The sequence below is a fragment of the Cavia porcellus genome, unplaced genomic scaffold, assembly GCF_034190915.1.
Source record: "Cavia porcellus strain 051 isolate PalLab524CR breed Dunkin Hartley unplaced genomic scaffold, mCavPor4.1 scaffold_11, whole genome shotgun sequence".
Taxonomy (NCBI): Eukaryota; Metazoa; Chordata; class Mammalia; order Rodentia; family Caviidae; genus Cavia; species Cavia porcellus.
This window is the reverse complement of record NW_026947494.1, coordinates 33978-61571: the sequence shown is the minus strand read 5'-3', so window position 1 is coordinate 61571 and position 27594 is coordinate 33978. Positions and strand designations below refer to the sequence as shown.

Genomic DNA, 27594 nt, shown 5'->3' with positions numbered 1-27594 from the left:
ACGTAAAATATGACCTGCCTGTACTGCAAGCTGCTCCAGAGACCTAAATAGAGAGGATGTTAAACTAAGGTAATATAAATAGACCTTGTCTCAAAAACCATGACATCATTGGGAAAGTGTTCAGCAACCAAAGTATCAGCTGGCATTGGGACACAATGATAAATATGAAAAAGATACAAGGGGCTGGGGATTTAGCTCAGCGGCATAAGCACCTGCCTTGCAAGCAGGCAGTCGTGAGTTCGATCCCTGGTACCGATAAAAACGAAAAAAAAAAAAAAAAGATACAGATACCACCTGTGAAAGTGAAAGGTCAATGTTTCCTCCACTGCCCTGACTGCTCACAGTTACAGGAACACATGTGACTTCAGTATCTGATAAAACCTAATCAGTTATCATGTCAGTGGCATCCCAGTCCCACACAGGGACACAATGAATCTGCTACAGTCCTCTGGTTTTGTTCAAAATCCAGTAATTTATCTGTATATTTGGCTACAGGACTGATGTCATAATGTCTGAGAAGAGAGCATTCCCACTTGTGCATGTGAAGAAAAATCAATCTAGAGGTTGAAAACCTCACACCTGAATTATTCCTTATTTGTGCACTAACTTGCAGGTCCATGGGTTGTGGAGGACACAATGCAGAAAGCCATGACATGCACATTATGTGAAAGTAACTGAGTATCTACAATACAAATCTCTTCTAGCAGGAGGCTTATGAATCATAGTGGATGCCCTGTAGTCATGCAGTCATTACTAAAAAATAAGATGGCCCAGTATTGTATACAGAGTATGTTTGTCATCCAAAACAGTTTAGAGTTCATTTTTAAATATTTTATCAATTTGAAAGTCACTTGCTATGTTTGATAGATTATATCTCTAGTTCTATTGATCAAAAGTAGTTCTTTTTGCTTTTTTTGTCTTGTATATAAAGGAAATATTTAAAGAGATCATCCAATGTATCTCACACTTTGTCTTAATGGTTCACATTAATCATTTTTAGGCAGGAAAAATCCCCAGAGAATGATGTATATTTTCTATTTTTAATCACAATATGAGCAAATATTATCATTTTATTTCTTTCTAAGTGATGTTAAATTTGCACACCTTTTAATCCTTATTAGTCCAGAGTTCTCCAATGTAAGGTCTTTTTCATCTGAAAAAAATTGCATAATCTATGAAGTTATCATGTGAAAGCATATGCTTGTTGGTTCTTCCAGTACCCTTTGAACAAATGGTTTTAGTATACATTAATAATGACCATGCAAACCAATGCCACATTGGGAGATGTAAAGTTGTAATTTTTCTAAAATTTATTCTCCACTTAATATCTGAAACTATTTTGTAATGAAAAGTCTCACATAAATTTTACCTTCAAACCATTTTTGAAAACTATTTTACAACTCAGAAAAATTCCACAGAAGCTAGTATGCTTTTATTAGTATCACTGCTGCAATATGACTGCTACTATATTAGGGATTTGATTTTTTACTTCAGTCAGACAGCTGCTTGACACTGGATTCAGCATGATGTCTCAGACCCTGATTCTTAAGAACATGAATCAATGTGCTACGCAGTGGCAGCTCGATTGAGATAAGCAACACGGATAGCACCAATAAGGCAGAGAGTGATGAGCTGCTAACACTGAAAAGAGAAGGCTAAGGACATAAAAACTTCTCTTTCCAGTGTCAAAAGACAGTGCTTTACATCTATGGGTGGGGAAGACAGGGCATCAATAGAATGAATATGATTGTAATCACCCACAAATGTTTAGAGATTATCCTCCCTGACAAAAAAGAAAATAAATATATGAGAAAGACACTTACGGTGCTATAAAGGAGTCCTTCACAGGCTTCAGTTGAACAATGTCAGCATGATATACATAAATAAAAAGGTAGAAGAGTCCCCCAATCACCATATCTCCTTCTTTGTACACACTGGTGCTCCTTCCATATAGGCAGGGATCATCTTCAAAACTGCACACTAAGGGAGGGTACTTCAGGAGAAAAAACACAATAACCAACAGCAGCATCTTAGAGAGTGACAGAAACGTGCTGTCTAAGTAAGGAGGAACCTTGCTATCTCAGACATAGGAATGCATACATCATGAGCAATTGCTTTAAAATGAGAGTTGGGAACACTTATGCCCCTGACTCTTTTCAGCAAAACCTCCCAGAGGATCCAGGAAGAATTTGCCACTATTTGCCTCCTGGGTTCTGCATCTGAGGTCTGGCATTCAGGTGAAAAACACAAGTTGTAAATTATATTTGAGCATCATTCTCTCCACCTAGAGGCACCATGACTCATCCAAGTTCACTGCTAGCAACCCCTAGGGCCCACATCCTCCTGGAAGATTTGCTCTTCAGCTTGTGTCAACAAGCCATCTGGAAAGTTATCTACAAATTACAGTAGAAGTTTTAGGCTAGGGGTTCACTGAAATTGTCTGAGGTCGCCAAGGTCCAGCCAAACACATCTGTGTATCATACAATCCAAATATGAGACAGCGTCATACACTCAGGTTTATTGCATCCATCACTTCCTATGTGGCCCATGATTATCTGTGTATCAGTCACTGCACAAATTCACACGCACATATTTCCTCATTTTATGGGATGTGAATAATTATCCTGAATGCAGAAAACAAAATCGCTAAATCATGATCAGTACAGCTAAAAGAAATTACAATTTTGATTTTAGTTTTATTCATGCAAATTTGCAGTACATGCAGTTTATAGTCATCCTGGGGGAGTTATCAAGTACATAACAGAGCTTAACTCTTTTTCTAATCCTCTTCCCTGTCAGCTCCCTCCCTCCTTCTCTAAAAGATATCTTTATACTGATTTCCTTCATGGTTGTACTGTTTTACATACCCAGAAACAATGTAGGAGTGTTCCTTTTACATCACAACTGCATGAGCATTTGCTATATTTTGACTTCTCAATGACTGCCATTCTTTCTAGAGCTAGAAGGAACCTTAGCATTGTCTTAATTTGCATTTTCTAATGGACTGAAATGTTTAATATTTTTCATGTAGCTGTTAGTAATTTATCCTTTTTGCTCTCAGAAGTGTCTGATCATTTCACCTGCCCTTTTCTTTATCAGATCTTTCATTTTAGGTGATCTAATAATTTTTTACATATTCTACATATTAGTCCTCAGATGAATTGCTGGCAAAAATGCTTTCCCATTCTTAGGGTGTCTCCTTATGTGTGAAATGATTTCTCTGCTGTGAAGAAATTTTTCAACTCAATGCATTCACATTTGTTGATTCTTAATGCTATTTCTTCTGCAACTCTTTTCTGTTTAAGAATTCCTGTTCTTTTCTCATTTTTTTCTTTTCCCTTCCTTCCTTTCTCCCAATCCCCTCACTTGTGCCACTTCTAATTTGAAAATTTTCTTCCTATTTCATGATATAGTTTATATGTTAGTTTCCTTATTTACACTTTCAGCAGATCTTTTTGTAAATAAGAACAGGAAGAGTGGTAGAAAGTAGAGAATGACAATGAGGAAGAATCAGAAACAAGATATATCATATCCAGCTACAAATTTAATATGATGAATGTGGTTATTGTGTATATCTAGACAATACCAGTAAACTTACTTAATGATTGAAAACATGAGAGAATAAAATGTCCCAAATAGAACAAAAATAAAAAACTTCTTTCCTAAACCTATGATTTCAAGTGTTTTGCCTATTTATCTTTCATGAGGTTCAAAGTTTCTCCTTTATTATTTAGAGTTTTGATCTATTCTGACTAGTTTACTACATGGTAAGAGATATAGGACAAGCTTCTATCTTCCATAAGCAAATATCTGGTTTTCCCAGCACCATATAATGAATAGATTATTTTAACTTTATTCTGTACTTTTGCCCCTGTGTAAAAGATCAGATAGCTAAGCGTGTCAGGAGTGCCTGTATCCTCTGTTCTACTCCACTGATTCTGTCTCTTTCTGTTCTAGTACCAAGAAATTTTATCAGTCTTTCTTTGTATCATAGCTTGAAGTCAGGTGTCATGCCTTCCCTTGCTTTCCTCTTGTTGACAAGTCTTTTTTTGTGTGTATACAAGGTCTCTTCTAATTCTACGTAAGTTTTAGGGTTGATTTATCCTGTTCTGCAAGATGTGCTATTGGTATTTTGATTGGGCTTGCATTAAATCTCTATAAAATCTGTGGGAGTAGCAGGAACATCTTTCCATGTGCTGATGTTCTCTTCAATCTAATTTTTCAGATTATTGCAGTTTCTTTTGTAGAAAACTTTCACTCCCTTTGTTAGGTTAATCCATCAGTGCTTCATTTGTCTTTAGGTGATTGTGAATGGCATTATTTTTATAATTTCTTTCTCACTGAGTTCCTTATTGATGTACACAAATGTTACTCATTTTTGTGTTGATATAGCATCCTGCTGCACTACTGATGTTGGTGTTAATTAGGAGTTTATTGGTGGAATTCTTTGGGTCTTCTTTGTCATGTTTGTCAGGTGAAAATAATGATAAGTTGATTTCTGTCTATTTTTGTACATATACATTTGAATTCTTTCTCTTGCCTGATTATGATGACTAATATATTGAGTACTATGTCGAAGAGAAGTGATTACAGTGGTTGTCCTAGATTTATTCATAAATTCAGATTAGAACTAAAATACTTTAGTTTTCTCTGTTTAATATGTAAAATGATGATTTTCCATAAATAGATTTTAGCAAATTCAAGTATAATCTTTCTATGCCTATTTTCTTTTGGGTTATTATTATGAAGGTGTGTTGGATTGTGTCAAAAGTCTTTTTCACGGGCTGGGGGTTTAGCTCAGCGGCATAAGCGCCTGCCTTGCAAGCAGGCGGTCGTGAGTTTGATCCCCGGTACCGATAAAAAACGAAAAGATAAAAAAAAAGTCTTTTTCACATATGTTGAGATGATTATAAAGATTTTTGACCTTTTACTCCTCTTGTGACATATTATATTTATTGATCTGTGTATGTCTAATTTTTCTTTCATCTCAGATTAAATGTATGGGTCTTGATATATGATCATTTAATGATGTACAGGATTCTATTCACTAATGTCATGCTAATGATTTTATAGTTATATTGAGTAAAGAGATTGGTCTATGGGTTTTTTTAGTTGAATCTTTAATTTTGGAATCAATGTGATGCAGGGTAACATTAAAGATTGTGGAAGATCTGCACACTTTAAATTTCTTGGAACAGCTTGAGGAGTATAGTGCATGACATTTGATGTATTCATTATATTCAGCAATGAGTCAATCAGGTTATTGTTTTTGAATTGGCAGATTCTTTATTACCCTCTCAATTTCATTGCTTGATATTAGATTTTTCAGGATTTTCTGTCTCTTGTTTATATTTGATAATTTCTGATTCTAGATATCTGTGCACATCTCCAAAAATTTCCAATTTGCTGAAATACAATTTTTAAAACTTATCCTCTTCTGAAAGTTGATGATGTGTTTTCTTATGAAAACTCAACACAGACCTTCAAGTGAAGACCATCTTGGAGTGAGGTGTTTCAAGCCTTAAAAAACTTTCTATCCAGATTGATGTACCTTGCAAAACTTTCTTTCAAGATTTATGGATAAATAAGATATTTCCATTACAAACAACAACTTAAGAGATTTATGCCCACCAAACCACCTCTAGAAAAACTATTAAAAGGCATATTACACAAGATAAAAATGACCACAGTTCCTAAAATAACACCTGAAAAAAAAAAAAACACCAGGCATCCCAAACAATTGAACAAGGAGGAAAAGCATGAACCTAACATCTGGAAAATAAATGAAAAAGTTAAGTCAATACATATCAGTTATAACTGTTAATGTAAATGGTTTCAATTTATCAATTAAAGGAAATGGATTGTCAGAGTGGATCCAGAAAAAAGATCCACCAATATGCTGTATTCAAGAAATACATCTGACTCAAAAAGAAAATCATAGACTGAAAGTCAAAGGATAAAAACAATACTCCATGCAACAGGAACCAAGAAAATAGCAGGAGTAGCTATTCTGTTTGCAGTGATGTACCTTGCAATATGAACTTAAAACCAAAAATGACCAAAAGAGACAAAGAAGGTCACCACATACTTGTTTTATTTTATTTTATTTTTTTTGTCTTTTTCATTTTTTTTTTATCGGTACCGGGGATCAAACTCACGACCACCTGCTTGCAAGGTAGGTGCTTATGCCACTGAGCTAAACCCCCAGCCCCTTGTTTTTTTTATTTTAAAGAGGAAAAAACTAAGCAGAACAAAACAGAACAAAGTAGATCAGAAGAAAACAATGTAAGTGACACAGATTTCAAAGCAAGACAACAGGAGATCATCACTGGTTACCATAATGTCTCTTGTTTTCTTCTAAATAGTTGTCCACATCTTCACACACAATGAATTCATACAAAATAAAATAGTATTAAACTGATCAAAACAAAGTGAAGAAGGCATTATAGATCAATACCAGACAAGAGGAAAATCAACAATGGCTGCCATAATGTCTCTAGCTCTCTTCAAAATAGCCATCCATACCTTCATGTATGTTGAAATTAAACAATACAAAACAGACTAACATCATTCTGAACAAAGTATAATAGCATTACTGGATTTCACAGCATGAAGATATATCATGTCCTGACCTAGATCCCTGATCTCCCAAATGCGTGTACGAAGGAGATTAAATAAAAAGAGGCAAATTCTATTGTTTAGGGCTCTTGAGCTTAATTGAGCTCAAGAATCCAAAGGCTATGACAAAGACTTCTCTGGATCAGCCCACTTTTATTAGGACCAGGAACAAAAGGCAGGGAAACTGAGGAAAGTACAGGCAATGAGCAGGATCTTGGGAGTCACTTCAAGGATGTCTCCAAGTAATGAATCAAGCCAAGTCAGTGAAACTGTCTTACTACTAAGACATGGTAAGAGTGAGACTGTAGGAATAATTTTTGTAGCTGCAATCTCTGTCTTGTTAACTGGGCTTGGAGCTAATTGTTCACAGATGTGGCCTTATCTGGCCCTTTGAGGTATCTCTGGCCTCACAGGCCACTATAGGCCTCAGTCAGGACCATTCATAGAGGTTCACTTGCTACCATCGCCAGGCAAGGGGCCGAGGCTTAGGACAGACTCACAGATAAACATAGCAAGCAAATTAGTTAAATTTAAATCCTGTTCAGAGCCTCTTTGTAGTGGTCTCTAACAACAATAAGAAATAAGCAATGGATACCATAATGTCTCTTTTTCTTCAAAGTAGCTGTTCATTTCATCATGCCTTATATCATTGATTCTCATAAAATGTTTAGAAATTCTATGCATGTATCGGTCTCTACATATATACATATCCTTTCTGTATTAGAGGGAAAATCAAAACAAAACAAAACAAATTACTAGAAAAACATGAAACAAAAAAGACAAATAAATAGCAATAGCAAAGAGCCTGAAACACTTACAATATAGATCTTCAATACAAGTTGGTAGGAGCATAACTAGGGCTCTTATTTTACATAATGATTGTCTTAGTTACTTTTACTCATTGCTGAGACAAAATACCTGAAGCCCAAGTTGGGAAAAGGAAAGGTTTATTTCTTACAGTTTTTGGAGGTTTCAGTCCACACTCAGTTGGCTCCAAGGCAGGGAGGCATGGCTGGGCCACAGTTCATGGTGGCTGCAAACAGCAAACAGGAATCAGCAAACAGCAAGACACACCCTCTTCCTGCCATTACATCACATCCTGGCTCCACCCCTATGTGGGTGGAGCACTGACACCATCAATCCAAGCTCTAGACAATGAATGAATAACAAATGCACAACGCAAACTCATGAGGCCTGGGGGCCACAGACATAAACCATGACATTCCACCCCCTGGCCCCCAGGACTCATGTACATCCTTTGTACAAAAGACATTTAGTCCACCTCCAAGAGTTGCCAAAGTCCTAAGTTTCAGCATTGCTGAACAGTCCAAATCCAAGTCTCCTCCAAGATCTATGGCAAACTTAACTGTAACCCCCTGTACAAATAAAACAAGGTTAAACATTTCTGAAATGCAAAGGCACAAGATAAACATTACCATTCCAAAAGTCACAAACAGGGGGAATATAAAGCATTGGAAACAAAGCAAGTCCAACATCCAGCTGGACAAACATTAAGTCCTAGAGTTCCATGCTCAGCATCTGAAGCAATCTGGTTGCAAGCTCCAAAAGGCTTGGGTGATTCCACCCCCATGGAAGATAATTTTTCTAGGGACCAGGGACAGGGTCGGTGGTGTGGTAGATTTCAAGATAATTCAGTGCATTATATTTATAGCACACTTTCCCCCATTATTATTATATTGCGATTCATAATGAAATAATTGTATAACTCACCATAATACAGATTAGTGGGGCTTGTCTTCTTGCAACTAGATGACCCTAGTGAATTGTTTGTCTCATAATCACACTAGATGATGCTAGTGTGTTTTTGTCTCCAGTGTATTCCATAATCTTATTTCAGCTGCTGTTACTGCAGAAAACCCTGCTTCTCAAAGGTGGACCTGAGAAATTGCCACAGTGATCTTCGAGAGTTCCTCAGGACAACATACACTAACATGCACAATAGTTCCTATCATATGACTGTTAACTGTTTTGTTCCAAGAACTTATAGAATTAGTTGCACAATGATCTTAGCTATTTTAAGTGGTTTTATACAATTACAGATACTTTTTCTTTTTCCTTTCTTTTTCTTTTTCATGCTTTTCCCAGAGATATTATTTTCCCCTTTGATGAGATTCTTATCTCTCACTGTATTTATTGAGGATTTTGTATCTTATGTACACTTAAAATTTTTAATACTAGGGAAACTATATGATATTTATACATGTGAGTTTGATTTATTTCACTTATGAGTATGGTATCACATTGCATCTATTTATTCATAATTATCTCAATGTGATCATTCTTTATAGCTGAGTAGTACTTCATTGTATAAAAATACCACAACTTTTTATCCATTCTTCAGTTGATGGGCACTTAGGTTATTTCCAAGATCTGGATATTACAAATGCTGCTGCTGTAAACATGGGTTCACATATATCACTTTGTTATGATGTTTTCAGTTCTTCTGGGAATATGCCCACAAGTGGAAAAGGTGGGTCAAACGGAACTTCTAATCCCAAATTTTTGAGGAACTTCCAGACTCTCCTCAACAGTAGTTTCACCAATCTGCCCTCCCACCAACAGTACAAAAGAGTTCCTCTTCCCCCCACAGCCTCTCAAGCATTTGTTCTTGGAAGTTTTCTTTATTGTGGCCATTCTTTCTGGAATGAGACAGAATCTCAGTGTGGTTTTAATTTGCATTTTGTAATGACTAATGAGGCTGAACATTTTTGATGTGTTTATTTTCCATTTGTATTTCTTCATCTGAGAACTGTGTATTCATCTCAGATGCCAATTTTTGGATTAGGTCTTTGAATTTCAGGGGTCTGAAGATTATTTAATTCTTTATATGTTCTGATTTTATTACTGTTGCTATGTAGTATAACCTGAAGTAAGGGATCATGATGCCTCCTGCCTTGCCTTTGCCATTCTAGGTCTTTTCTGGTTCTAGATGTATTTTAGGAGTGATTTCTTTAGAGCAAAGAGGTATGCTAGTGAATTTTCATTGGGATTGTATTAAATCTGTATAACAATTTCAGGAGAATGGTCATTTTCACAATGTTTGTTTTCCTATCCATGAAAAAGTGATGTCTTTCCATTTTTGTGAGGTCCTCTTTGATTTCTTTTTTCAGGATCTAATAATTTTCCCTGAATAGATCTTTTACTTCTTTTATTAGACTGATGTATAAGTATTTCACTTTTTTGAATGCTGTTGTGAAAGGTGCGGCTTTTATTATTTCTCTCTCAGTGATTTTGTTGTTAGTACACAGAAATGCCATTGATTTTTGAGTATTGACTTTGTATCCAGCTACATGACTGAATTTATTTATTATACATTGGACTCTTTCAATGGAGTTTTGCGGGTGCTCTATGTAGAGTATGATGTCATCTACAAATAATGACTGTTTAACTTACTCTTTTCCTATCCTTACTCCTTTTATTTCTCTCTCTTGTATAATTGCTCTGGGTAGTAGTTCCATAACTATATTAAATAGGAGTGGTGATAATGGAATTCCTTGTCTTGTTCCTGACTTTAGGGTAAAAGCTTTCAGTTTTTGGCCATTTACTATGATGTTGGCTGTTGGCTTGTCAAAGATGGCTTTTATCATATTGAGGTAAAGACTATCTACTCCAATTTTCTGTAAGGTTCTTATCATGAATAAGTGTTGGAACTTATCAAAAGCTTTTCCTGCATCTGTAGAAATGATCATGAGATTCTTATTTTTGGCTCTGTTCAAATGGTGGATTGCAAATATTGACTTGGATTTGTTAAATCACCCCTGCATTCCTGGAATGAATCCCACATGATCATGGTCTATAATCTTCTTGAAAATTTGCTGCACTGCATTTGCCAATATTTAACTGAGAATTTTTGCATCTATGTGCACTAGGGAGATTGGCCTGTAGTTCTCTTTTTAGTTGGGTCTTTCTCAGGGTTTAGTAGTAGAATAATATTTGCTTCCAGGAATAAGTTAGGGAGAATTGATTCACTTTCATTTTCATTAAAGAGTTTTAGTAGTGGCAGAGTTAAATCTTCTTTGAATTTCTTGTAGAATTCTGCAGTGAATCCATCAACATGGGCTTTTCTTTGTAGGTAAGAATTTGATTACATTTTCAATTTCATTAAATGAAATTACATTATTCAGCAGTTTTACATATTTTTTCTTTTTAAAATTATTTTATTATTTTGAAGTTAGTAAGTTATAACAGAACAAGATGGAACAAAGCCAATTTAGATAGTGTTGTGAAAATGGTATAGAACTTCACAGCAGGTTACCAGCGAAACAGTAATAAGTACCACAGTATGTCTCATTGTCTTCACAATAGTTGTTCTTTCAGTCAGGTAGAGCAAAGTAAAATGAAATACAGAACATTACAGAAATTATCAAAACAGAATATTGAATAGAGCAATACCTTTAATCAGAATAAAGCAAAACAATGGTAAAAATATTTGCCTTCAAAGGAATGGTAGAAGGAAATCTCCCTTATTTGCTATATAGCTTATGGTCAACCTCCCAAGAGATACTCAGATCTCTGGCTCCCATTTACTAACAGGGCAGGGAATCAGGGTGTTTGATTGTCAATCACATGCCAGTAGGCTCACTACTGCTTAGCAGAGAGGCGAGCTGGTTGCTTGGTTTCCCAGCACCCTAAGATCAAACATGGCATGGATCTCAGGAGATGCTTGTGGTTCTCACCCTGGGTCAGCCACAGCTCGCTGAGCCATAGCCATTTATCAAGGAGGTGAGTTGGTTGCTTGGTTTCTCAATACCCTAAGTTCCAATGTGGCATGGATCTCAGGAGTCACTGGTGGTTCTCCCCCTAGGTTGGCCGCAGCTTGCTGAGCCACAGCTGCTTACCAGGAGGCCAAGCTAATTGCTTGGTTTTTGAGTACCCTAAGTTCCAACATGGCGCTGATCTCAGGAGTCACTGGTAGTTCTCTCCCTGTGGTGCCTGCAGCCTCCCACACTACAGCTGCTTACCAGGGATGCAAGCTGCTTTTCCAATGCCCTAAATTCCAACATGACATGGATCTCAAGTGTCACTGGTGCTTCTTTCCCTGGGTTGACCACAGCTTGCTGAGTCACAGCCACATACCAAGGGGGTGAGCTCATTGCTCGGTTTCCCAGTGCTCTAAGTTCCAACATGGTGTGGACCTCAGTAGTCATTCATAGTTCTCCCCTTGGGGCAGCCACAGCCTGCCATACCACAATCACTTACCAGGGAAGCAACCTGCTTGCTTGATTTCCCAGTGCTCTCTCTAAGTCCCAACATGGTGTGGATCTCAGGTGTCACTGGTATATATTCTTGACCTAACTTTGATAATTCATATGTTTCTAGAAATCTGTCCATGTCTTCTATATGGTCATGCCTATGAGCATAGAGGTTTTTGAAATAGGTATTGAGGATCTTCAGTATTTCCACAGGGTCTGTGGTTATTTCACCTTTTTCATTCCTTATTGCATGAGTTTCAGTTTTTTCTCTTCTTTCTAAAAAAAGGTTGACTAGGGGCTTATCAATTTTATTTATTCTTTCAAAGAACCAACTCTTTGATTCATTGATTCTTTGTAATAATTTCTTAGTCTCTACTGCATTGATTTCTGCTCTTTATAAATTCATCCCTTCTTTTGTCTTTGGGCTTGATATGTTCTTCTTTTTCTATGTTTGAAGTGTAGTACCAGGTTGTATATTTGTGCTCATTCTTTTTTCCTGATGTATGAATGCACTGCAATAAATTTTCCTTGAGGACTGCTTTCATTGTATCCCACAGGTTCTGGTAAGTAGAATTTGTATTTTCATTTGTTTGTAGATATTGTTTAATTTCTTCTTTATTTTCTCTGTGATCCACTGATTGTTCAGGAGGGTATTATGCAATTTCCATGTGTTTGTGGGTTTTTGCAGTTTCTTCTGTCATGAATTTCTAGTCTCATTGCAGTATGATCTGATAACATGCATGGGATAATTTCAATTCTTTTACACTTACTTAATCATGTTCTATGGGCTAGTATATGGTCTATTTTAGAGAATGTCCCATATAATGTTGAGAAGAATGTATAGTCTGATGTTGTTGGATGGAACACTCTGTATAGATCCACCAAGTCCATTTGTTCACAGATATGAATCAGTTATGTCATTTTTTGCTGATTTTCTGTCTAATTGATCTTTTTGTGCAATGTTGTGTTAAGGTCTCCTGTTATAATTGTGCATTGTTTATTTGATTTTTCATTTCTGTTACTATTTGTTTCATATAACTGGTTGCATCCAAATTTGGTACATATATTTAAGATTGTTATCTCTTCCTCTTGAAGTTTTCCCCTAACTAATATGTAGGGATCTTCTTTATCTCTTTGCATCATTCTTGCTTTGATGTTCACATTGAGTGCAAACAAAATAGCTACCCCTGCTCTTTTTTGGGTTCCTGTTACATGAAGTATTGTTTTCTATTCTTTGATTTTCAGTCTATGAGTTTCCTTTTGCATGAAATGGGTTTTTTGTATACAGCATACATGGATGTTGTTGCTTGATAGACTCTGCCAGTCTTTTAATTATAATTGATGAATTGAGGCCATTTCATTAATGGTTATAACTGATATATATTGGTTTACTTTTGACATTTTGCCTCTGCTGTTGATTCTTTACCTTGTTTAATTGCTTGCCTTGCTTAGTGTTTTTTTCTTATGTTTATCTAGAATGAGTTTCAGTATTTTTCGCAGGGTTGGTTTGGTGATCATGAAGTTCTTCAGCTGTTATTTGTCATGGAAACATCTTATTTCTCCATCCATTTTGAAGGAAATTTTTACAGGGTACATCAGTAAGGGTTGGAAGTCATTTTCCTTAGGGTATGAAATACTTCACTCTGTGTTCTTCTTGACTTCACTGTTTGTGCTGAGAAGTCTGCTGTGATTCTAATAGGCTTTCTTTTATACGTGATCTGTCTCCTCCCTAGCAGTTTTTAATATTCTGTTCTTATGTGGGATTTATGGAATATTGATTATTTTTTGTCTGGATATAGTTTTATTTTGGTTATGGTTATTGGATATCTATGTGCTTCACTGATTTGTGTGTCTGTTTCCATTCTCATGTTTGAGAAATTTTGAGCTATTACTTCTGTAAATAGTTTCTTCATGTCATTTATGTTGTCACCTTTCTTTTTGTTTATTCCTATCAGTCTTATGTTGTTTTTCTTTGCATCATCTTGCAGATCTTGAGTTGTTATTTCCTGATTCCTTGATATTTTTAAAAGATCTTTTGTTTCCTGTTTATACCTGCATTCTCATCTTTGAGGTCTGAAATTGTATCTTCGCATTTGTTGATTTGGTTTTACCAACTTTTGATGGAATTTTTTATTTCCTGTATATCTTTTTGAACCTGCTTCATGCATTCTGTTTGTTTTTGATGTTGTTCAACTAAGTATTCCATTTTTTGCATTGATCCTCTAGTTTTTAAACTATCTTTACATGTGTTCAGCATTTCTTTCATTACCTTTATCATTTCTTCTTTTACCTGGGAGGTTATTTCGTTTTTTAAAAATTTTATTTAAAAGGAAAAAGAGAAAAAACAAAACAAAACAAAGTGGTGTAAGGGTACAAGTAATACAGAACTACAAAAAAAAAAGTAAGAAATCACCAGTTAATAGATTACACATTATCATCCTAGAGATAGTTGCTCAAGTCACAGTATCAAAGCATACAAAGTGAACGTTCAAACAGAGAGACTGCAAACAGTTGTTTTCAATGATACAACCAAAAAGATTAATATGGTCAGATATTTAACACCCCTAAACACATGTGCTGTCGTATCCTTTAGAGCACTTTTATTCCCTCTCTTTTTACAACAAAATTTACACATTTTGGGTTTTATTACTCCTTAGTTCTTATTACTTTTTTTGGAAGAGAATAAAATCAAATATGGCAAAACAAAGCTGTCCGTCAAAACCAAGGATAGACATAGTACATGATGTAAAAACAGAGTACAAGGTTATCAACAATGGTTACCCTAATGACTCTTGCTTCCTTAAAAAGAATTGTCTATCTCCTCAGGTATTATAAAGCTGAACAAAACAGTAGAAAACAATACCAATAAAACTTAAACATTGTAAACATTACAGGACTCCCAAAGGAGATAATAGTCAAACGAGAATGGACATCTTAGTGAATCTTATTGCCTTCAAAGTAGTTGCCTATACCCTCAAACTTGATACTATCATTCAGAATGGAACAGAGTATAATCAGTCAAAACAAGATCGTGGGAGTATTACAGGACTTCAAAATACATTAATAGGAAATCAAAAAAGTTACTATAATATATACTGCTAATTTTTTAATTTTTTCCCCTTAATTAAAAAACCATAAAAAAACTAAATAATTTTTTAATGAATAAGGGAGAGAATGAGATAAAAGAGGACAAAACAACATAACAATACAGGTCAAAGCATGACTGTTTCAGCAACCTAGGGCTTCACCACCAAATAACCCGACTTAATAGTAGTTACCATAATGTCTGTCTTTTTCCTTGAAATATTTAAATAAAACTTCATATACTATAGCTTCAAATATTTCCATATCAAGAAGCCCAGAATATAGCCTTTCCAATTAATAAGTGAAAATTTAAAAGGCTTCAAGGCCACGTAATGAGGAATCATGATTACCACATACTTTTATATATTTGAATCATTACTTACATTAGGGAAACTATTCGGTATTCACACATATGAGATTGATTGATTTCACTTATGAGTATGGTCTCAAGCTCTGCCCATTTATTGATAAATATATTAATGTGATCCTTTTTTATATCTGAGTCATACTCCATTGTATAGAAATACCACAACTTTTTTATCCATTCAGTTGATGGACACTTGGGTTGTTTCCAAGGTCAGGCAATTACAAATTGTGCTGCTATAAACATAGGTGCACATATATCACTGTGGTATGATGCTTTCAGTTCTTCTGGGAATATGCCTAGAAGTGGAATAGCTGGAATAAATGGGGCTTCCAATCCCACCTTTTTGTGAAATCTCCAGACTCACCTCCACAAAAGTTATACCAGTCTACACTCCCACCAACAGTGTAGGAGAGTTCCTTTTTCCCCACAGCCTCTCCAGCATTTGTTGTTGTTGGTTTTCTTGATCCTGGCCATTCTTTCAGGAATCTCAGTGTGGTTTTAATTTGCATTTCTCTCATGACCAATGATGATGAACATTTTTTCATGTATTTATTTGCCATGTGTATTTCTTCATCTGAGAATTGCATATTCATCGCAGATGCCCATTTTTGGATTGGATCTTTGAATTTTGGGGGTCTCAGGTTTTTTTAATTCTTTATATGTTTTAGACAGGAGTCCCTTGTCTGAGAGAGAGTTCACTAAAATCTTTTCCCAGTTTGTGGGTTTTCTTTTCATTATGCTGGAGATTTCTTTTGACATGTAGAAACTTTTTAATAAGAAGTGGTCCCAGTAGGGGCTGGGGATTTAGCTCAGCGGCATAAGTGCCTGCTTTGTGAGCAGGCAGTCTTGAGTTCGATCCCTGGTACCGATTTAAAAAAAAAAAAGGAGAAGTGATCCCAGTTATTGATTCTGGGAAGTATTTCCCATGCGGTTAGAGTCCTGTTCATGAATTCTCTACCTAGAACCTATGTCTTCAAGGTTTCTACCCATTTTTCTTCCAATAGATTTAGTGTTTCTGTTTTAATATTCAGATCTTTGACCCATTTAGATTTTAATTTAGTACATGGTGATAGGCATGAGTCTAGCTTTAGTTTTTAGCAAATGGAGAGCCAGTTTTTCCAGCACCATTTATTAAAAGAGACTGTCGTTCTTCCAGTGAACCTGCTTGGCTCCTTTATCAAAGATAAGGTGGTTGAGTGTGTTTGTAGTTGTGGTTGTATCTTCTAATCTATTACATTGATCTTTGGTTCTGTTTTGATTCCAGTACCATGTTGATTTTACTACTGTTGCTTTGTAGCATAACTTCAAGTCAGGGATTGTACCTTGCCTTGCCTTGGCTGCTTAGAATTGCCTTTGCTATTCTAGATTTCTTCTGGTTTCAAATGAATTTTAGGAGTCATTTCTCTAGATCTATAAGGTATGTTGATGGTATTTTTATTGGAATTGCATTGAATCTGTATAACAGTTTTGGGAGAATGGCCATTTTCACAAAGTTTGTTCTTCCTATCCATGAGCTAGGGATGTCTTTCCATTTTCTGAGATCATCTTCAATTTCTTTTTTCAGTGTATTATAATTTTCCCTGTATATATCTTTCACTTCTTTCATAAGAGTAATTCCTAAGTATTCCATTTTTTTGCATGCTAATGTGGAGAGTGTGGTTTCTATTATTTCCCTCTCTGTGATTTTGTTGTAAGTGTATAGGAATGCTATTGGTTTCTGAGTATTGATTTTGTATCCAGCTACATTACTGAATTTACTTATTATATCTAAGAGTCTTTCAATGGAGTTTAGGGGGTCTTCCATGTAGAGTATCATTTCATCTGCAAACAATGATAATTTAACTTCTTCTTTTCCTATTTTACCCCTTTTATTTCTCTCTATTGTCTAATTGTTCTGGCTAGTACTTCCAGTACTATATTAAATAGGAGTGGTGATAAACGACATCCGTGTCTTGTGCCTGATTTTAAAGTAAAGGCTTTCAATTTTTGACCATTTAGTATGATGCTGGCTGTTGGTTTGTCATAAATGCCCTTTATTATATTGAGGTAAAGACCATCTATTCCAATTTTCTGTAAAGTTCTTATCATGAATGAATGTTGGACCTTATCGAAGGCTTTTTTTTTTTTTTGCATCTATAGAAATGTTCATGTGATTCTTACTTTTGGCTTTATTGATATGGTGGATAACATTTATTGATTTACATATGTGGAACCATCCTTGCATTCCTCGGATGAATCCCACTTGATCACAGTGTATAATTTTCTTGATGATTTGCTGCATCCTATTTGCCAATATTTTATCTGTGTTTTCTATTCTCCCATCTGTGTTCATTAGGGAGATTGGTCTATAGTTCTCTTTTTAAGTTGGGTCTTTCTCAGGTTTTGGTACTAGAGTAATATTTGTTTTCAGGAATGACTTAGGAAGGATTGCTTCCCTTTCAATTTCATTGAATAGTTTGAGGAGTGTCGGCATTAGGTCTTCTTTGTATTTCTTGTAGAATTCTGCAGTGAATCCATCTGGGCCTGGGCTCTTCTTTGTAAGTAAGGACTTAATTACATTTTCAATTTCATTGATAGAGATTGGGTTATTCAGCAGTTTTACATCCTCTTGATCTAGCTTTGGTACTTTATATGTTTCTAAGAATCTGTCTATTTCTTCTGTGTTATCAAACCTTTGAAAGTAGAGGTTTTCAAAATAGGTGTTGATGATCTTCTGTATTTCTGTAGAGTCTGTAGTGATTTCACCTTTTGCTTTTCTTATTGCATGAATTTGAGCTTTTTCTTCCCTTTTTTTAATAAGGTTGGCTAGGGGCTTATCGATTTTATTTATTCTTTCAAAGAACCAACTCATTGATTTGTTGATTCTTTGTATTGTTTTCTTAGTCTCTATTGCATTGATTTCTGCTCTGATTTTTAAAATTTCCTCTTCTTTTGGCTTTGGACTTCACTTGCTCTTCTTTTTCTAGCAGTTTGAGGTGTAGAATCAAGTTATTTATTTGTATTCATTCTGTTTTCCTGATGTGGGAACTCAGTGCAATAAAATTTCCTCTCAGGACAGCTTTCATTGCATCCCACAGATTCCGGTAAGTTGTATCTGCATTTTCATTTTCTTTTAGGTATTGTTTAATTTCTTCTTTAATTTCTTCTGTGACCCACTGATTATTCAATAGAGTCTTATTCAGTTTCCATGTGTTTGTGGGATTTTTGCAGTATCTTTTATCAATAATTTCTCATTTCAGAGTGTTGTGATCCGATAAAAGGCAAGGGATGATTTCAACTCTTTTGCATTTGTTTAAATATGTTATGTGAGTTAATATATGGTCTATTTTAGAAAATGATCCATGTACTGCTGAGAAGAATATGTATTCTTATGTTGTTGGGTGGAACATTCTGTATATGTCTATCAAATCTATTTGTTCACAGGTGTGATTCAGTTCTGTTATTTCTTTGCTCATTTTTTGTCTGGTTGATCTGTCCCTTGGTGTCAATGATGTATTAATGTCTCCTGTTACAATTGCGTTACTGATAATTTGAGCTTTCATTTCTGTTAATAGTTGTTTTATATAACTGGGTGCTCTCGAGTTGATGCATATATATTTAAGATAATTATCTCTTCCTCTTGGAGTTTTCCCCTAACGAGTATGTAGTGACCTTGTTTGTCCTTTATGGTCATTGTTGGTTTAAAGTTCACATTGTCTGCAAACAGAATGGCTGCTCCTGCTTTTTTTGGATTCCTATTGCATGAAGTATTGTTTTCCATCCTTTGACTTCAGTCTGTGAGTATCCTTCTGGATTAGATGGGTTTCCTGTAAACAGAATATGGTTGGATTTTGTTTCTTGATCCATTCTGCTAGTCTGTTTCTTTTGATTGGTTCATTGAGACCATATACATTAACGGTTATTACTGTTAAATGCTGGTTTATTGTTGACATGTTATCTCTCTGCTGTTGCATCTTTATCTTTCTGTTCTGTTTAATTATCTGCTTTGCTTAGTGGTTTTTTTCCTTTGTGTATCTAAACTGTCTTTCAATATTTTGTTCAGGTTTGGCTTGGTGTTCATGAAGTTCTTCAGCTGTTCTTTGTCATAGAAGTATCATATTTCACCATCAATTTTGAATGATAGTTTTGCAGGGTACATCAGTCTAGGTTGGAAATCATTTTGCTTTAGGACCTGGAATACTTCACCGCATGCTCTTCTTGATTTTATTGTTTGTGCTGAGAAGTCTACTATGATTCTGATAGGTTTCCTTTATAAGTGATCTATCTTTTCTCTAACAGCTTTTAATCTATTCTTGTGTTGGTTTTGGGATGGTGATTATTATATGTCTGGATGTAGTTTTATTTTGGTTATGACTATTTGGAGTTCTATATGCTTCACTGATCCTGATGTCTGTTTTTGATCTCATGCTTGGGAAATTTTCAGCTATTACTTCTCTAAACTTCCTCTTCACATCCTTTATATTGTCTCCTTTTTCATTAATCCCTATCATTCTTATGTTATTTTTCTTTGCATCATCTTGCAGTTGTTGAATTGTTGTTTCCTGATTCCTTGTTATTTTTAAAAGATCTTTCCTTTCCTGTTCACTAGCTGCAATCCTGTCTTCAAGATCTGAAATTCTATCTTCACTTTCATTGAGGCGGTTTTTACAACTTTCAGTGGAGTTTTTTATTTCCTGTATATCTTTGTGCATCTGCATTATGCATTCTGTTTGTTTCATATATGGCTCATCTAGGGATTCTATCTTTTTGTTTAGTTCCTCAAATTTTTTATCTGTGTTTTCTTTAGATATACTCAGAATCTCTTTCATTTCTTTTATCATTTCTTCTTTTACCTGGGAGATTATTTCGAGTTTGAATTCCTTTACAGCTTCCTGGAGTTGCTTGTTAATTGCAGTAGCTATTATGTCTGACATTTGAGGTGAATGGCATATATTTTCTTTTATGTACATTGCTTCTAGGGTCTCCTGAGATGGGCTGGAGGTTTGAGGTTGCAATTTGGTCTTTCTCTTTGTCATTTTCCTATAATTCTGTGTTTCAAGTGTTATTTGAAAGCTTCCTCAGGGTCTGTTGGAAATCCACTTCTACGTTTGCAGTTCCTGGGACTCTGGCACCCAGTTCCCCCAAGCCACTGGGCCTGTAGAACCAATGGCCCTCTTCTGCCTGCTTAGAACTCCATAGTTCCAGATAAGCTGGGCTTCAGGGACACTGTGTGCCCACCTGCTTGCTGGAAGCTCCACAGTTCTCCAAGTGCAGCCAGAGTGGGGAGGTGGATGTAGATGCCTCAAACCCTCTTATCCACTTCACTGCACCCAGAAGCCTGGAGGGTCCCGAACAGTTTGGGCTTGGGGCGGAGTGCACTGAGCACTTACCGCAGGCCACAGGGCCTCTGGAACCTGCAATGCTTGCCTGCTTGCTGGGATGTCCACAGTCCTTCCAACACATGGGGAGGCAGATGCAGGCTCCCCAGATCTGCCCAGCCCTTCCTCTGCACCCAGATGGTGCAGTGCAGGAGTCCCAAATAGCAGGAGATTATTTCTGATGTGAGTTCTTTTAGTTTCCTGGAATTTGTTTCCTTACTTCAGTTGTTATCATTTCAGGTATGGCTTACATTTTCTTCTATGTCCATGTCTCCTAGCCTCGCTTGGGATTGGAGGAAGTTTGAGGTTGCATTTTGCTCTTTTGCTTTGTCATTTTCCTATATTTCTGTGTTTTGAGCAAGGTTCCAAAACATTCCTCCGAGTGGGAGTTACCTCATGCATTTTTGGCTCCCAGAGCAGAATGTAGGCAACTGCTAAACACTTGAAAGTCATTGGGCATGGCCTAGTTAGGCTCTTGAGGTCCTCTGGTGCATTTCCCAGTTATTTGGGACACTGGGTGGTGTCTTATCAGATGTAAGCAATGTTCCAAAGCTTCCCCCATGGGCTGTGAATCACTTTGCACACTTTTGGCTCCCAGGGCACGTTGCAGGCAACTGCTAGCCACTTGAAAGTCACTGGGTATGGCCAGTCACTACATACTTGTTATGGAAAATTTCAAAAGAAAAGATAACAATTATAAACATAAATGCACCAAATAAAGAAGCACCCAGCTACTTCTATACAATCTTATCAAGAAAAAGAAAGAAAAAATTCAGTCTTGTCATTAGGAATGAACAGTGTGAAATCACCACAGATCCTTTTGAGTTCAGAATCTCACCTACTTTGAAAATCTTTACCCACATAGGCTTGAAATCATGGGACATGATCAGATTCCTAGAAATGTATGATGACCTAACCAAATCTGAATGAAGAAGATATAAAAACTTGAATAATACAATATAAATTAGAGAAATCTAAAACTTAATTAAAAATTTACAAATAAACTAAAGCCAAGGTCCTAATGGAGTTATGATTGCATTCTACAACAAATTTAGAGAACATTTAATACCACTATACCCCAAATTCTTTAATGACATTGAAAGGGAATCAATTCTCCATAATTAATTCCTGAAGGCATGTATTACTCTGATACTAAAGCCAGAGAAACAGCCAATCAAAAAAGAACTATAGACCCTTCTCTCTAATGAACATTAGTGCAAAAATCTTCAATAAAATACTAGAAAATAGAATGTAGTAAATCATCAAGTAGATTATACATGACCAAGCGGGACTTATCCTAGATATGCAGGAATGGTTCAACATACATTAGTCAATAAATATAATTCACCACATTTATAAAAGTCAAAGACAAAAAACATGATCCTCTCAGTAGATGCAGAAAAAGTTTTTGATAAAATCCAACACTTTCATGATAAAAATCCTATAGAAATCCAGAATCAATGATATCTACTTCAATCTGATAAAAGACATGTATGACAAACCAACAGCCAACATCATACTAAATGGACAAAAACTGAAACCTTTCACTCTAAAATCAGGAACAAGACAAGGATGTCAACACTCCTATTTAATATAGTTCTTGAAACATTAATAAGATCAATTAAGAAAGAGAGAAATAAAAGGAATAAGGACAGGAAATAAAGAACTTAATTATTTGCTGATGACATGGAACTCTCTATAGGAAAACCCACAAAGTCAATCCAAAGACTTCTAGAGTTAATAAGCAAGTTTAGCAGTACAGATGATACAAAGTCAACACTCAAATTTCTTTTTTTTTTTAAGAGAGAAGAAAAAGAAGAAACAAAAAAGGAAAGGACATAAAAAATGCAGCAAAAGGGTACAAATAATACAGTATTTCTAGAAAAAAATATCTACAGTATGAAGTCATCAGTTAATAGGTTACATATTATCTTCCCAGAAACAGTTGCCCATATCACTAAATTAAAGCATACAAAGTTAACATTCATACAGTGAAATTGGAGACAGCTCCATTTAATGATCCAACAAAAGCTCAGTTATATGGTTTTCCATCCTACACACTCAAGCATACTGCGATTATATCCCTTAGTCCACCTTACTTTCCTCTCTTTTTTACAGTAACAATTAGACTTTTAGGGTTTTATTACTCTCATGGTTCTTATTACTTTTTTGAAGAGAATAAAACCAAATGCAACTAAGCAAAACAGAGTCAGTTAGAACAGAAAGGTAGGCATAGCACGTGACGCAAAAATAGAATACCAGGTGATCAAAAGTGGTTACCATTGTGCCTCTTGCTATTTTTAAATTGAGTTGTCTATATCATCAAGTATAATAGAATTTATCAAAACAGCATGGAACAAAACCAATAAAATCTACACTGAGGACTTACAGGACTTCAAAAAAAAGGATAATAGTCAATCCATATTGGGCATCATAGTATCTTATTGCCTTCAAAGTGATTGCCTATACCCTCAAACTTGATACTATCAAACAAAATAGAATATATAATAATCAGACAGAACAAGATGGGGAGAGCAATACTGGGGTTCAAGTCAGTTAATAGGACAACAAAAAGGTTAGTATAATATGTCCCATTATTTTTTAATTTAGTTTTCCCTTAATTAAAAAAATGAGAGAAGATAGATTAATTTAAAAATAAGGGGAAGATTGAGATAAGAGAGGACATTGTAATAGAGCAACGCAAGGCAGAACCGATCAATTCAATTTCAACAGCAATTCTGTACCTAAACAACAAACTCAGTGAGAAAAATTACATATATAATACCTTCACAATAGGATCTAAACAAAAATGAAGTACTTAGGAATCAATCTAACAAAGCATGTAAAGTAGCTGCACATTGATAAATATAATACTCTAAAGATGGAGATTCAAGAAGTTATCAGAAATTGGAAAGATATACCTTGCCCTTGAATAGGAAAATCCAACATAGTGAAAATTGCCTTTCTCCAAAAACTGTGGGGATGTAATGCAATCCAGATCAATACCATTAAAATATCTCACATATCTAGAGAAAACGTTCCAAAAATTCAGAAGAGACCTAGAATGGCAAAGGCAAAAAAAAATAAGGCAAGAGGCATCACAGCTCTTGAACTGAAATTATACTACAAGTCTACTGTGATAAAATCAACATGTACTCCCAGTGGAACAAATTAGAAGATGCAGACACAACTACAAAGACTCTGAGTCACCTTAGTTTTGACCGATGGATCAAATATATTCATTGGAAAAGAGATAGGCTCTTTAATAAATGCTGCTGGGAAAACTACATGCCAAAGACTAAAACTAGATCCATGTCTAAGACTGTGCACTAAACTAAAGTCAAAATGTGTCAAAGATCTAAATATTTAATTAGAAACACTAAATCTGCTGGAAGACAAGGTAGGTATAAAACTCTGTGATATAGGGTTAGACAAAGAATTACTGAACAAAGTAAAAACCATATGAGGAATATTTCAAACAATAAACAACTGGGGCATAATCATATTAAAAAATTTTTGCACTTCAACAGAAATCACCAACCAAGTAAAAAGACAATCCACAGAATGGGAAAGAATTTTAGCCAGTTGTCCCTCCAAAAAGGATATATATATTACATAAAGAATTCAAAAATATCACTTCCTCAAATTCAAAGACCCAATCTAAAAGTGGGCATCTGAGATAAGCATGCAGTTTTCATTTAAAAAAATACAAAAGGCTCGGCCAGGGATTTAGCTTTGTGGCAAGTGTGCAGTAGTGAGTTCAATCTTTGGTACAAAGGAAGAAAGAAAAAGAAAGAAAGAAAGAAAGAAAGAAAGAAAGAAAGAAAGAAAGAAAGAAAGAAAGAAAGAAAGGGAAATGCATAAATACATGAAGAAATGTTCAACATCACTAATCTTTCAAGAAATGCAAATTAAGACATGACTGAGATTTCATGTCACTCTAGAAAAAGTGACTTCCATCAAGAAAGCAACCAATATCAAATGTTGGTGGGGCTGTGGGAAAAATGAACCCTTCTTCTCTACAATTGGTAGCAATATAGACTGGTACAACCACTGATGAAATAAGTTTGGAGATGCCTCAAAATCTAACATTGGAAGTCCCATTCAATCCAACTATTCCCCATCTGTGTAATTTCCCAGAACTGAAAACATCATGCTACAGTGATATATGTTCACCCATGTTTACCGCAGCACAATTTGTAGTGGCTAAAACTTGGGCACAACCCCAGTGCTCATCAACTAAGGACTGGATAAAAAAAGAGTAGTATATTTAAACAATAGAGTATTAATCAGCTATAAAGAAGGACAAAATTGATATTTTATAGGTAAATGGGTGCAAATTGAGACCATACTCAAAATTAAATTACACTCACGTGTAAATATCATATTGTCTCCATAGTGTAAAAACCACTAAAAAAGTAAAAAGATCAAAAGTGCATGATAGTTATTGTGAAAATGAAAGGGAAAGAAATGCTCAAAGGAAAAACAACTGGAACAGGTGAAAGGAGAAAAGGAAGATATTAAATGTACATAGGTGTACATAGAAATGTGTATATATATATGTATTATATATGTATATGTATATATATATACAGGAAAGGAAGATATTAAATGTACATATGTGTACATAGATATGTATATATATGTATCTCTCTCTATATATATATATGTATACATATACATGTATATAAATCCAAGATAGATAATAGTATTACTAAGCCCTGTAAGTTTATCCAAAGAATAATTTGTGCTTTCATTTTTTGAACATTTATGTATTACATATATTAATATTGCATATTTTTATCTTAGAAGTAGTTGTTCATATTATAAGCTTTAAGCATAAAAATGATCAAAGGGACAGAAAACATGGATGGATTCTTAGATACATAAGAATTACCAAAACTGAATCAAATGATATAGTACACTAAACAACTAAATATCAGTCAATAAAATTCAAACTGCAATTAAAACCTTACCAAAAAGAAAATCACAGGTCCTGATAGATGCATTGCTGAATTCTAAAAGAAATTTAGAGAAGGCCTAATACCACTAATTCTCAAACTTTTTAATGATATTTAAGGAAAACAATACTTCTAAAGTCAAACCTAGAAGCAAATATTATACAGATAACAAAAACAGAGAATGACTCAACTAAATCAGGAAAATTCAGGCCAATCTCTTAATGAATATAAAGGCAAATGTTCTCAAGAAGATGCTGGTAAAAGAATGCAGCAAATCATCAAGAAGAGTATTGACCATGATCAAGTATGATTCATCTGAGGGATACAGGAATGCTTCAATATACACAAATCAACAAATGAAATTTATCATGTCAATAGAACCACTGATAAAAATCACATGACCATCTCAATAGATTATCCATTCATAATAAACACCCTACAGAAAATTTGAATAGAATGCCTTTACCTCAGTCCAATAAAGGTCATATATTGACAAACCAACACCATACTGTTCCCAGTAATCTCAAATGAAAGAAACCCAAAATACATCCACTGATGACAGGGTACACAAAGTGGCATATACTCCCAATGGAATAATACTTAGCCATTAAAATGAAGGAAACTTAAATACCTGTCAAAACATGGATGACTCTTGAAAATATGCTAGATAAAGGAAGCAAGACATAAGCCTGCATATTTTGTGATTCCCTTTCTATTTGATACTCAGAATAGGCAGACACATATAAATTGGGCTAAGTGGTTGCCAGGAGAGTAAGTGGTGTAAGGAAAGGAATGTGAAATGGGTTTGGAATTTATTTTTTAAATTTTTTAAAATTTATTTAAAGAAAAAATTTAAAAAACAAAATGGAAAAAAGCTGAATACAGAATTCAAAAAATTAACATCATAAAATCACTAGTTGTAACATTACATATTGTTAACTTAACAATAGTTGTTAAAGGTACAAAATAAAAGCATAAAAAATGGCTAGACACTCAAACATTGACAGTACAGTCTCTTGGAATTTCTTTTAGAGGGAAGAGCTGTTCGAAAATTGGAGTGTGGATAGTTCCATAACACTATGAATACACTAAATTCCTCCCTACAATGAGTTTTAAGTTCTGTGGATTTTACCTCAGTAAAAACATAAGAATTTAAGGCCACCTGAAGCACATTTAAGAAAATGCAGGATGATGCCAAGCTTACTGAGCAAGACCAGGTTCCTCCAGTTCTCCAACATCATCTCCCTCTATATGACCCTGGGATGGGCCCTGCAATGCTGATTCCTCCTGGATGAAGCCCATGACCACAACCTGAATGGTCACCAGGTACTGAGCCATTGCAAATATCATGGCTCTGACAAGGGTACCTCTTCATGGACCAGAAGGGGCACAGGCTGACACATGATAGGATGTGCAGGAGGGCTCAGTGCTCCTCTCTTTGGCCTAGGGGCTCATATTTCAATGCTCACCTCCTATCTATTTGCTGGCTTCTGGAGCCTCATGTATGAGTCTGTCTGGGAAAGATATTATATAGAGATTACCCCCCCCATATACTTATGTATCCCATTGAAGGGAACCAGTCACTATCTCTTGCCTATCTTTCTAGATTCCCATTGGTACAACAGAATGACAGCAAATGGAGTGACTGAAAACCCTATTGCTTGATCTTTACAACATGGGTTATTGACTGGACACTTAACTAAGCCCACAAAGAGATTTTTTTAACATCTGGGTGGGAGACAGTCCTCTTCACAATACCTATGAAACCAGACTGCCTAATGAGGGAGAAGATGCTAATGACCTTGTGACTTTCAACATTCTTCATAAACACCAATGAGATGCAGGTCATCCTGTGATTTTTAAAGCTCTATTATGGGACACATGCCTTAGTAGCTTATATAAACATCATCAAAATGTCTCAGACCCATTTGATATAATTGTTTCAAGTCTTTGACTCAACCTATGAATATTTTCCTGAATCTTCTCCTTTAGCA

At 35.3% G+C, this 27594-nt stretch overlaps 1 protein-coding gene across 1 annotated transcript in view; it reads right to left on the bottom strand.

Annotated features, from left to right (window-relative positions):
* LOC100714069 (vomeronasal type-2 receptor 116-like) overlaps positions 1-26950 on the bottom strand; it is a 41424-nt gene extending 14474 nt beyond the window's left edge. The window contains exon 1 of the mRNA XM_063258668.1: positions 26805-26950. Coding sequence (XP_063114738.1) covers positions 26805-26950 — 146 coding nt within the window. The remainder of the gene's footprint in view (positions 1-26804) is intronic.
* Between the last annotated feature and the right edge of the window lie 644 nt (positions 26951-27594).